This window comes from Dipteris shenzhenensis, chromosome 11, assembly GCF_047967505.1.
Source record: "Dipteris shenzhenensis isolate YYH24624 ecotype China chromosome 11, Dip_SZ_1.0, whole genome shotgun sequence".
NCBI classification, from domain to species: Eukaryota; Viridiplantae; Streptophyta; class Polypodiopsida; order Gleicheniales; family Dipteridaceae; genus Dipteris; species Dipteris shenzhenensis.
In genome coordinates, this window is record NC_141606.1 from 19,444,075 (window position 1) to 19,455,715 (window position 11,641).

The 11,641-nt window shown below is 44.8% G+C and overlaps 2 protein-coding genes across 4 annotated transcripts; one reads left to right on the top strand and one right to left on the bottom strand.

Annotated features, from left to right (window-relative positions):
* The first annotated feature begins 471 nt into the window (after positions 1-471).
* LOC147896730 (uncharacterized) lies at positions 472-10,456 on the top strand. 3 transcript variants are annotated; one of them, XM_087381965.1, is made up of 3 exons: positions 472-1,152; positions 1,892-1,998; positions 10,098-10,456. In XM_087381965.1, exons 1-3 carry the CDS (start codon positions 1,027-1,029, stop codon positions 10,141-10,143), a joined length of 279 nt encoding a protein of 92 aa, XP_087238091.1. In that variant the 5' UTR covers positions 472-1,026; the 3' UTR covers positions 10,144-10,456. The 3 variants fall into 3 exon arrangements, 2 of the variants coding, with proteins under 2 accessions (XP_087238091.1, XP_087238090.1); XR_015541808.1 differs by lacking the exon at positions 1,892-1,998; XM_087381964.1 differs by having other exon boundaries at positions 472-1,998.
* LOC147896731 (MFS-type transporter clz9-like) lies at positions 3,236-4,108 on the bottom strand. The gene has a single exon (XM_087381871.1). It carries the CDS (start codon positions 4,106-4,108, stop codon positions 3,236-3,238), a length of 873 nt encoding a protein of 290 aa, XP_087237997.1.
* Positions 10,457-11,641: the final 1,185 nt, after the last annotated feature.

The following is an 11,641-nucleotide window of genomic DNA, read 5'->3' on the forward strand; positions in this document are numbered from 1 at the left end:
GTCTCCTCTGAGAAGAATAGCGATGGGCTAGACCTCTATCGTGTGTGCTCTAGTCATCCTTTGTGGTGCCCTCTCCTCTACTTTGTGTCGTCTCTGCTCCCTGATCCAAGCTTCCCTCATGTCGAATATCTCCTCATCCTCAACTCCAATGTGTCCCAGAGCTGACTCAAAGGCATAGAAATCAATGATTCATCTATGTGCTCAGTCAGTGTTCCGTGGTACTGTCCCCTCCTGCTATTTGATCTGGTATAGTAGAGTCTTCCTATGTCACCGCATCTCCATCAAAAAGAGGCCAACACACATTTGATTAGGAGATTCTCCCTATGTGGGTGCATCTCCATCAAAAAGAGGCCAACACACACCTGATCATGGAAATGGATCAATCATGACAATGGTTTGAATCTGTGCCCCTCCTGGTAGAAGTGGTAGCATCCTCGAATCTCATAATAAACAAGGCAAATGCATAACAAGTCCTCCTCTATCTCCACTACTACTAGTGTACTCTGCCCTCTGCACGCCTCCTCTCTCCCATTGCCCGTCACCTTCACCCCACCATCGCCATTGCCTCCCTTAGCCTTCATTTCCCCTTGCCAGCGTGCTCTTCTCCCTACCCCTTGCCAACGTGCTCTTCTCCCTCTTCGGCCACTTCCTGCCCTGGCTTCCCCTTCTGTTGGTCTGATGTTCTCCCCGATAAGGCGCGTTAGCACCCGCTTGGGCAGCGTCAGCCCGTATTGGGGTCCCATGGGTGGCGGCCCTACGGACTGAGCCGCTCAGCCCGTGCGCCTCTCTGTGCCCTGAGCAGCTTGCTGGCTGCGTGCTTGGCTGCGTGCTGGCTAGCCAGCACTAGGGTAAAGGGGCCAGTGTTGTGCCCCCTAACTTGCAGCGCGCCCAGATTTCGCTTCCCTGTGGATTTTGCGCAATTGGAGTGGGGAATTCCTTTGCAGTGCAGAGATCATCTTCCAGCAAAACTTTGGGAGCAATTCACCGACTGTGAAGTGTCCATTCGAAGGATTGTCGAAATACGACATGCAAAAGCGGGGGTGCTTCAATACGCAGACATGGGCCTCTACAACAATGCAATGCCTCCAAAAATGTGGACTCTTCAAGCCCAAAATCCTGAAGGCTCAGATGCATGGTCAGCCATTTCAGGGGGTGAGACGTCAACCATGTATTCCTCTCTATGATGCCCTCTTCTAACTCATATGGCATCTTGGGTCCAGTAGTAGTCCACGGAAGGCCTTGCTCTATCGCTCCTCTGTGTCCATAATTTGCCCATCGCATGTCCTGTGACCACCCACTGGATTACGTGAACCTGCACGCTATTTTTGCTCCTAAAGTTTGGACCTAGAGCGCAATGTAGAGAGTCTCATATTGTGCAGGAATTCCAACAACCAATCCCAGCCAATTTGAGTTTGGCAGCCCTTGCTGCTTGCTTAAAACTTTACTGGCAGCAGAAACAGTTGCATTGACACTGACAATCATGATAACAGTAGACTTGTATGCAGCCTAGACTGCCTCTTTTGTCTTTTGTGATGATGAGATGCTGCTTTGGAGGGCCATTGGCAAGGCTGGATTCACTATTCAATTGTATGCAAGAAAGAGAGGTGGAGTTCAAGCAGCAAAGGCAATGGTTCAAGGGGTTGGAAAGAGGGGAGCCATTTCACTACATTCAGAGCATTTCTGGGCTGCGTGCTTTCTTGTGCTTGGTTTTGGAAACGAGCCTGTTGTTGTAGAAGTCAAGGTTGTAGAATTGATCTCTTTCATAAGGAGAGGGGTGCTCCACTTGGCAATTCATTCTTTCACATCCTTCTCTCACTGTCATGCTGCTTTAGAGCCCCTGCGCCTCTGCACTAATATGCTGGAGGATGTTGAAAAATCGTTTGTTTCTCAGATTCAGGATTGGTGGGATAGATCCCTTTGTTGGAGAAAGAGTGGCTGTGTCAACAGGTTGATGAGAATGTCTGGCAAGATGTTACAGAATTGTGGAATTTACAGAAGGTCCGTATGCAATACTCAAGCTAGAAGGAAAAACTAGAGCTTAGTCCAACTGGAGATTCTTTTTTGGCATTAATACCAAATAGTGTGTAGCAGGAACCAAATCCCTGTCATGAGATTGTGTCTTCTATATTATAAAACCATTGTCATTCTATATGTCCATCAGATTATACACTTCAGTTTGGCTCTAGTAGGCATGAAAGTGGCTTATTTTTGTTGTTTTTGTTTTTCTAGAGATTATTATTTTTGTTATTATATTTAGCAAGCAACAAGGGCTGCCAATTGACCTAGAATTGCTCTTGAGAAGCATTTCACAAGGGCACTCATACTCCTAGACAATTAAATCCAGCTATATTTTCCGCCCAGATTCGATTCGCAGTAGTAAGATGGGTTCTTGCAATACCAAATCTCAATTGGCTCTTCCATTCATGTGGGGAAAACAGCTCACAATAGAGCACAAAGCTTCCAAAAGGGGCTCAGTACAAAACAGTAATCGGCCTGATTACAATGCTTAATTCACAAGAGTAGACCATCCCACACAATCTCTGTGTTTGGCCTTCAAAAAAGAGCATTTGAAAACTTCCTCTTTCAATGGATGTTTAATATGGACACGACTTGGATCAAGGATTGTGATACATTTTTCAACATTGTATGCATGCTTCTTTTTAAAACTTTGTGTCCTCGATTCCCAGCAATGAATAATGCTACTAACTTCCACCTCTGTTAATCCCTCATTATTTGGAACCCATTCACGTTTCTTTTGCAAGCATCCCTCATAGAGTTATTTTATTGTATATCTTCTCAGAAGATTAACTGGGGGCTGCATACAAGTTCATTTGATTGTTTGCCCTCTTTGCCCTCGAAGCTTCAAACCGATGGGCACGAGCCATGCGATGCTCTACAATAGGCACATGTAGGGAGATAAGACCCTCACTATGCAGAGGAACACCTCCCCACAAAGCTGCCCTCAATTTCACCTCAAATTGGGCTAGCTGAATCTCTCATGCCTTTCTGGCTGCCTTGGCTTGTTGCTCCTCAATTCTCTGCTTTTCTTTGGCCACTCTTGCTTGCTATGATTCCCTCTGCCTTAGCTCTTTTTGCCTCCTCCTTACCTCTTTCATTCTCTCCACCTCCACCTTCTTTGCATTCTTGGCCCGCATGGTATCTATATATTGAGCAGATGTTAGAATAATTGAATGGCTATAGTCCACATACGCCTCTCCATGCACCCTAGCAATGGTCACATTTTCACAAGGTACTTGCAGTAGGTACCCGTGCATTCAGGGTTTGATTCTCCTGCACAGGAATTGTTGAGGGCTGCCACTGCTGCTCCCTCCAAGTCTGCATTCTCTAGTGTGGTTGGAACCTGAGTAGGATCAACCTCTGGTGTGCTTGGAGCCTGAGTAGGATCAACCTGAGTAGGATCAGCCTCCACAAATTCTGGAGTTGGCTCCAATTGCATAGGCGGCTCTATAACTGTAACCTCAATGGCATTACATGGCATGTGATCAAAACAAAGAGCTCCACTATTGAATGGGCAGATTCCAGTGGCACGAAATCCTGCCTTTATGTTTGACTCCATAAGAGTGGTAGCTAGTGATATGCCAGCAAGATTTGCCTTTGAAACTTGGGGACAAAAATTATTCATTAGCCAAACCGACCTCTCTTTGTTGAAATTGCTCTTGAAAGACTTGAAGACCAACACATCAAGGGGTTGGAGTTTGTGAGAAGTGTGTGCAGGCAATGTCACTATATCAACACCCCATTCAGCTGCCTTGGCCACAACATCCAAACCAGTGTGGCTTCCATGCCCATCAATTATGAGCAGGTGCCTGTTGGTTGGCGTGACTCCATTTGGAAGGGAGTTCTTGAAATGCTCAAACCATGCAGCAAACAATTGGCTAGTCATCCAAGCCTTATTTTGCATTGACACGATAGCCCCATCCTCACATTGGCTTAGATAATTTCGAATTGCTTTCTTGCCTTTGAATATGTAATAACCCGGAAGGGCAAATCGAGCTGTGTTCACACAACAAAGAATGGTACACCACTCCCTTGAATCAGGCTTTAGCCCATATACTTGCCTTGACCCTTTTCGAGCAAGTACTTTCATTCCTCTATCTTTGGAGCCCTGCACCCCAGTCTTATCTGCATTCCATATGTTATGAGGTGGGTATTGGTGGAGATTGTACATTGTCTCCAAGTTGTCATGAAATGAAGCAACTATTTCAGGACAGAGACTCACTACTCTTGAGTGATCAAGTGGCTCTGCAATGCGGAATGCTAGCTTTGCATGTCTTTTGCGGAAACCATCCCACCAACTTTTGCCAGGAACACCATTTGTGAATGGGGTGGCCCGAGTCTGGCATATAGTAGCTACCTTCAAGCTCAAATCATAAACTGTAATGCCTCGACCCGACTCTTGCATTCCAAAGCACCACTCTACTAATACCTTCTCCTCTTGTTCAGATAGTATAGGTGTTGGTCCCTTGCATTTTTTGGTTGTTCTTCCTTCCAACCATGCAGCCAAGGCAGACCAACTCATGCCCCACTGTTTTGAGCAGGCTCGCATTGACAATCCGTTATCATGTGCCTCCATTGCATCATGCATGTCCTTTTTAGTCCAATCTCTCTCTACCCTTTTCTTGGTACGATCAGGTCTTGCTAGGGGGGCTGCACATGTAGCTATCGGAGGGGTTGCACACATAGCAGCCGGAGGGGTTGTACATGCAGCTACTGAAGGATGAACCACCATGGTTGGAGGGTCTGGTAACACTCTTGGCCTTCTAAATAGGTGCTGTGAAGGCGGGCTCCTTCCATTCAGAGAAGATTGGGTGCTTTTGGTTTTCATGGTACTCATGTTACCAATGCAATTACTGTTGTGTTGAAAAACACAAATCAGTAGGCCGTGTTGTGTGTTGATAAACACACAAAATAATGTGTGTTGGCACTGTATTGAGAGACAGAAATGTGTGTTCACAAACATAGAACACAATGTGTGGAGTTGTCCTGTTTAAAAAGAAGAAGAAAGACAATCAATACTAACTGAGCAGCTTTGATGCTCAATGAGCAGCTTTGATGCTAAGTGAACAAAATAAAGTAAACAAGAGCCAATCAATACTAACTAAGCAACTACTTGAGCACATAATCGATGCTAGCAATGCACACAAATTGATGCTATAACCAAGCACCATAGCTAACTATCATTCGGTGGAAATAAGCCACACAAGAGCTGGAAATGATCCATTTCAATTCAGATCATATGTACGGGTCAATATGTCATATCTTCATTTGGAGCACTCACCAAATGCTTACAAAATTGAGACGATGATATTCTAGTGCAATGACTCTACTATAGGAGTACGTCATAGTCCCGAACAGAGAATTTCCTCTTCAATGGGTTTGGGGCTTGGACTCTACTGATAGTGGACATCATTGGCTGAGGGATAGCTGGAACCTTCTTTCTCATTTGTTGGTGGTGTTTGGCAACGCAGAGAATCCCAGACTTCACATGAATACCTCCACAGCAGCACGTCCTACGTCCTTGGCAATCGAGGAGGATATCAAAACAAACGATCCCCCTCACAACTGGGTGCCTCTCGATCAAACAGGTAATGCATTCGCAAGGTGGCTCATTGTACTGCATTTCGCTTACCATAGGAAGGTGGAGAAAACAATAGTTTAATCAAGATCCTGGGTTCTTATAGTTCTTCAAACCAAGGTGCACGTTGGATGCTTGTCATCTGATTGGTTGCCACTTAGAAAATAGGATTGGGATGTTGATTTTGAATCGAAGGGCTCATAGATGCAGAGATTGATAAAACAAAGAGGATCGTAAGAGAACACTTGAAGAAGTGGATTGGGCCGTTGATTTCGAATCGCAGGGCTTGGAGATGATGAGACTTGTGGTGAGCCATTTTGCAGTTGGTACTGTGCCAGGGCTCATTGAAATCGGTGGTGGCTACGAGTGAATTGGTGGGTGGGTGAGGACCAAAATCATGGCACAACAATTGAATTTGTGGCTGGGCGAGACGCAAGCTATGGCGCTACAATTTAATTCATGGGTAGGAGAGGACCAGAATTGTGGCGGAGGAGAGTTAATCGTGAGGCTCAAAGCATTGCTCATTCGCATTGGGCAGAGAGCGGGTGGGAATTGGTGCTTTTTTGCCTAGCATTGGGTGCAGAGCGTCAAGGATCCACGGCTTTGGATGTCTATTATAGGCTGCGTCCATACACACTGTTGCGGGGGTCTTCTGGCGGGTGCCCCTTTACTGGCCCACTTACCCTAGGTGGTGGCCTATCAGCTCCCCACTCCCCCTTGGCGGCCATCTCGCCAGGAGAGAGCGGCTCTCGGCCAACCCCTCGACTATGCGGACAGGTACGAGCCCAGGAGCGGCCCCCTGAAGACTAATCGAAGGGTGGCAATCCCGAGAGAGCGCAATAGGATCCTTCTTGCAAGTGGAGGCTGTTTGTTCAAGGGAGGGGTTCACAAGGATTCCTTTCCTTTTTGGGCTACACTTGCAGCCCACAAAACAGAATGTATACAGTAGTCTTATGTGTGGGCTTGTGAGCATTTAAGAGTCAAAGAGATACAAGACAAGACAACAAACAAACAAGCCTAATAGGCTATGTGAGAAGGCCAACCAAACTAACTAACCCTAGACTAGCCCTTTAAATAGGGCTAGCTACCAAAAACCTAAGGGTGAAAACAGAAATTAAAAAAAAACTAGTATTTATCGCCCAAACTAGATATAGTAGTCAAACAAACAAAGCGTGGTTAAAATAACTTTAGTCCAAATTTTCAGCACGTGACACGTGGCATGCTACGTGGAATATTGACATGGCATATTGGCATGGCATGTTAAGGTGGCAGCCATGACATGTGGCATGGGACACATGGCTTCCATGAGATCGCACAGGGCACATGGCAGCCTGGGGGACATGTGAAGGGCCCATGCCACCGATTGTCACTGCAGGAACTCAAATCCCCCATGCAGCCCACCATTTCCAAAGAGAGCCACCCCCATGCCAAATTGGGCACAAATTCTCACACTTGAAGCTGCCCCCTAGGTACCATTGTGAATCCGAGCCATGCTCTCACATAGACTAAGATCTTGATAGGCTGGAAAGGAACTCCCAACAAAATGTCAAGCATGCACCAAATTGAGGGGTAGCATTGCCAAGACCAAGGTGTTATCACCCTCTTAACATTTAACTTGCAAAACCACCAAGTATAGAAGGATCCTTTTTGGGGAGCTAGCAAGCTCACCATGCAGCCATGGATCTAGTACAAAGGATCACCTTCTGAGCCCGAGGTTAGCCAAGCATGAAGTCATGTCCACAGCCACAACCCTGAGTCCCAAATCTAGATAGCTTCCCCCCCATCTGAACATAAAACACTAAGGCATCCTCATGTGCCTGTCATAGTGCAAGACCTGAACTGGCACACTGGCCTGTCATTTGTGTCAACCCAATCCATGGTTATGGCTGCATTAATTTGTTGAATTCTCCATACACTTCCTCTAAGGTGACGTGGCATTTCCAACCACAGTCTTGGTTTTTATTATAGTTTTTCACATGTTCAAACTCTATGAGTGGTAGTTTACCATAGAATTCTCATGTTCTGCATGATCTATTTATGTCTTGAGTTCTTTCTCTCAGCTATTTCTTTCATACTTAATAGAAATAGCTCTCATTGCAAAGGCCTTTTTTTATTCCATAAAAAAGACTTCTATTAAGCATGAACAAAACCCACTTGAGTAAAAGCTCGAGCAAAAGCTCAAGGCGGTAATACATCATGCAGTGCATGAGAAAACACCCCTCAAAAGGGGGTAGAAAACAATCAAAGTTGAGGCTGAAAATGCCATCTCAACCCTGAAGTAGTCTCAGAGATGAAAGGGGAGCCCCTCCATTCTCTGAAAAATATAGCTCTCCTAGGGGATGCTACACGTGAGGACCCTTGCATGGTTGCCCAAATGGCCATCAGTGTATGTATAGTGTTTGTCCATAATACATATATTGGCCAATGCATAAGAAGGGTGGACCTGGGATCCATCCAAAGCCTCTGTGCATCTAGCTCTCCAATATGCCACGCTAATACTCGCCAGTATCTCCCAAGAAGAGTGCACAAACGCATGTATAGCTCTGAAAGGTGAAGCAGGAACATCATCTAGAGAGCATGGCTCAACTAAATGGGGATGAATCGATAAAGCCCAAGATGAGTCATGTCTCTCATAGAAGATCTGGGGCCCTGAGAGAGAGAGCCAAGCAGCTGAGCCCCAAGTCATGAAGAAGGGGCAATGAATAAAGGTACTGAGAATCCTGGCTGTCCACTTTCAAATTATCATGGCCTGTCTGTTATCCCAAAGGCAATGCTGAACTGAACTCCACAACAAAGAGGCAGCAAGAACATGTAGGGTCAGCTCCGAGAACCTAAACTTCCAAAGGTACATGGCAATCCCACCATGAATAAAAAGCCAAAAAAATAGAGTGATTCTTCTATTCCTGTGGGATTTCCAAAGTCTCCTCCAAAAATTCCTCTGTATCTCAGCTGAAATATCATAACACTCCCAGTGGGGTGCTCTGGAGGGCCTCCAACCTCGACAACTCAACTATAATCTCTTGGCTTTACTAACAATGTAATGAAGGGAAGACTCTTCTCTACGTGCCCTTCATCAATCGATTCCCATTCCGCGGGATCCCACTGCAAGTACTTTATGGGAACACACTCATCAAGCCACAATCTCCGCGCTCCCAAGGTAACAAGACATGGGTGAGGGTCTCAATACCACTTTGTGTCTAATCTATGCTCCACCAATCCAACAATCCTGACTGAGTGGAATGGAATCTGTAATAAAACATCATCAATCGATTTGGACAGCCTGCCACGTGTGAGCACATCGAAGACCAGGGCATCCTCATCCGCTCCATCGACTGCAATAACCTGTAGAGGAATGCTTGCTCCTTTGAATCAAACACACTGCTGGAAACAAGGAGACTAATGTGAATCCTACCTTAATCAAAAGTACCTTGTTTGCCCTATCAACTCTAGAAATGGCCTTCACCTTAGACTAAGAGGCCATACACACGATGCCCAAGCTGCAAATTGGTGGAGCATTTTTAAGGCCACACATAAAAATCAAAGCAAGGTGAAGTGCCTATTGCATCTATAAAATAATCACCCACCCCTTTCATTTGCATTGTCACTCTCACCCCCTTACTTGTGCATACTCCCCTCCTCCTGCAGCAATGTGTCCAGAGCAGCAGCCTCTGGAGCAGCACCTCCCTCTTGCAGCTGCAGCTCTTGTACAGTAGCATCCTCTTCTGCAGCAGCCCCTTTTGCAATAGCCCCTTCTACAGCAGCCCCTCTTGCATCAGCTCATCCTACAGTAGCTCCTCTCCGACAATAGCTCCTTCTGTAGCAGCCCCTTCTGCAAGCTGTTTCCCACACAAGTTCTGCAGTAGCACATTTCCCCTATGCAGTCCTACTCCCTTCCACAGCTATACTCAAATTTTGAGGCAAATGTGTAGGAGACTTACATTGTTTGAAGTTGCATCATAGATGTAGAAGCACACAGTTATGCTAAATTAGATTCTTCTTTTCCAAAGCTTTGGCTAATTGTTATATGTGTGGAAGCAGTAATTGTGCAAGCATCTTCCCTCAGGATTGGAGAGCCCTTGGAGCCTTGAGCACCATATCTAGGCTATCTTTTGAGACATTGTCTATGTATATAGGCTTACTGCTCAGGCCTTGAGCTTCGTTTTCACGTCTTGTACATTGCTCTTGCTATAGCCTGAGTCATTTCAAGTTTGGTTGGAAGGTTTCTTGGTCTTGTATCTCATTGTAATAAAGGGGGGGGTCCCCCTGTCTTGGCCCCTTAACCATGCTTGTATCTTTCTCAAGCAAATTTGTACATTTTAGTTCCATTCTTTCAAATCTATGAAATAAGGCAATATTCCGCAGTATTATGCAAAGCAATCTTTCCCCTTTCCCCTTAAGAGAGCAGTGAGAGGTTTCAGGTTCACTTGATGGATTTGTGACTTGAGTCATTTTTTGTCCTTTTTGTCATGTATGTCTCATAGCTGAATTGTATGTCATGTAGTGGTTTCGACTACCCGACTACGATGGAGTTAATGGAGACGATATGAGCCTTTTTTATGAGCGGCTGTTGAGAATTGTAGTTGATGATCAAGTCAATGATTGGGATGTAAAAGATTTCGATGCAGCCAAAGACCTTAGGTATAGTTTGATGAAGATTCCTCACCGCTTGCTTCTTGCGAGCCACTTGGCAATGCTGGATGCTAACTTCTAGTGAAAATAGATAGTGACCTGATGGTTGTTACTTTTAGAAAGTAATCCATGGTAAGTGAATGAATGGTAAGCTGTTTTTTGTCGTACTTGCTATTGGGCCCTTTTTCATTGCAAGAAAAGGTGAGATTGTCTATGGAGCATGTGCATGTCAATAAACGCATGGCAGACATGCCTATAGTTTATCACCTCTCTCTCTTTCTCATACACACACACACAGACACACACGCACACACACACACAAAAAGTAATATCAGAGAATGAAATTCTTGTTTTAAGAGAATGTATTTTAGATTGTTTAAATAGAATAGGGTCTCATTCAGCCTTGCAACCGGTCACCATCTATTATGAGGTCATCTGCTAGTGCTCTATTACTCGTTCTTTATGCAGGTTTGTTCTTTATACTAGGTAAAATTCTTTGCTGATCGGTAAGTAGCTCATATATTTTTAAAGCTATTTGATAAGTAGCTCAGCTTTGCATACTACCTTGTGGTCAAACATCTGCTTATATTGCTTCTTGTTATGGTTGTCCTCTTGCGCATGCCCTAGTTATAGTTCTTGCACTTTCTGCAGCTCAAATTGAATTTCAAGCCCCACTAAGCTTTCAAGTTTGAAGCCATAAACCATAAAGATGTTATGTTAGCCTGTTGTATAGAACTGAATTAGTATTGTATGTAGAGTTTTTAGAATGGCTTACAAATGCACTACAATGTCATAAAACAGATGGTAAATTGCTTGTGTGCGCAATTTTTTTGGTGATTGTAAATATGAAGGTATCAGTGGACTTTAGGTGTCAATGTTTTTAGACTCTAGTTTCTATATTGGTTTTCTTTGGTGCTTGTTTAATTTCTATGATGTTAAACTATTTTTTAATATTTAACAGAAGAGAAGCCATGAGTTGGTAGTCTTGCACAAAATGAGGTACAAATGTCATCCTAGGGATTCGTTGGTTTCACAAGTTTTAACCCGTTATTGATTGGGAAAGACACTTTTCAGATTTCTCAAAATGTGGCCAAACCTCCTGTCATGATCAAAGTGTAAACCCCGAATTCCAAACTTTTCTCTCATAAGCTACTTGCAGGCTAAACAAGACATCTGGAACCGTGCACAGTGTGGTCATTATATTCAGATTGCCCAAACTGCTGCCATTGCCTTAGAAAGGTACTAGGCCCTACCCTTTGGGACCATCTCCCTCCCAAACTTCCCCCTTCTAGACCCAAGGACGACAAGATTGGCCTCCTTCCTTGCGTGGAACACCAATTTTTCATATCGCCTGAGTAAAGCCATGGAAACAAAGCTGGACCACTAGCTCCAAGAATTGTTGCCGTTAGGTTTCAC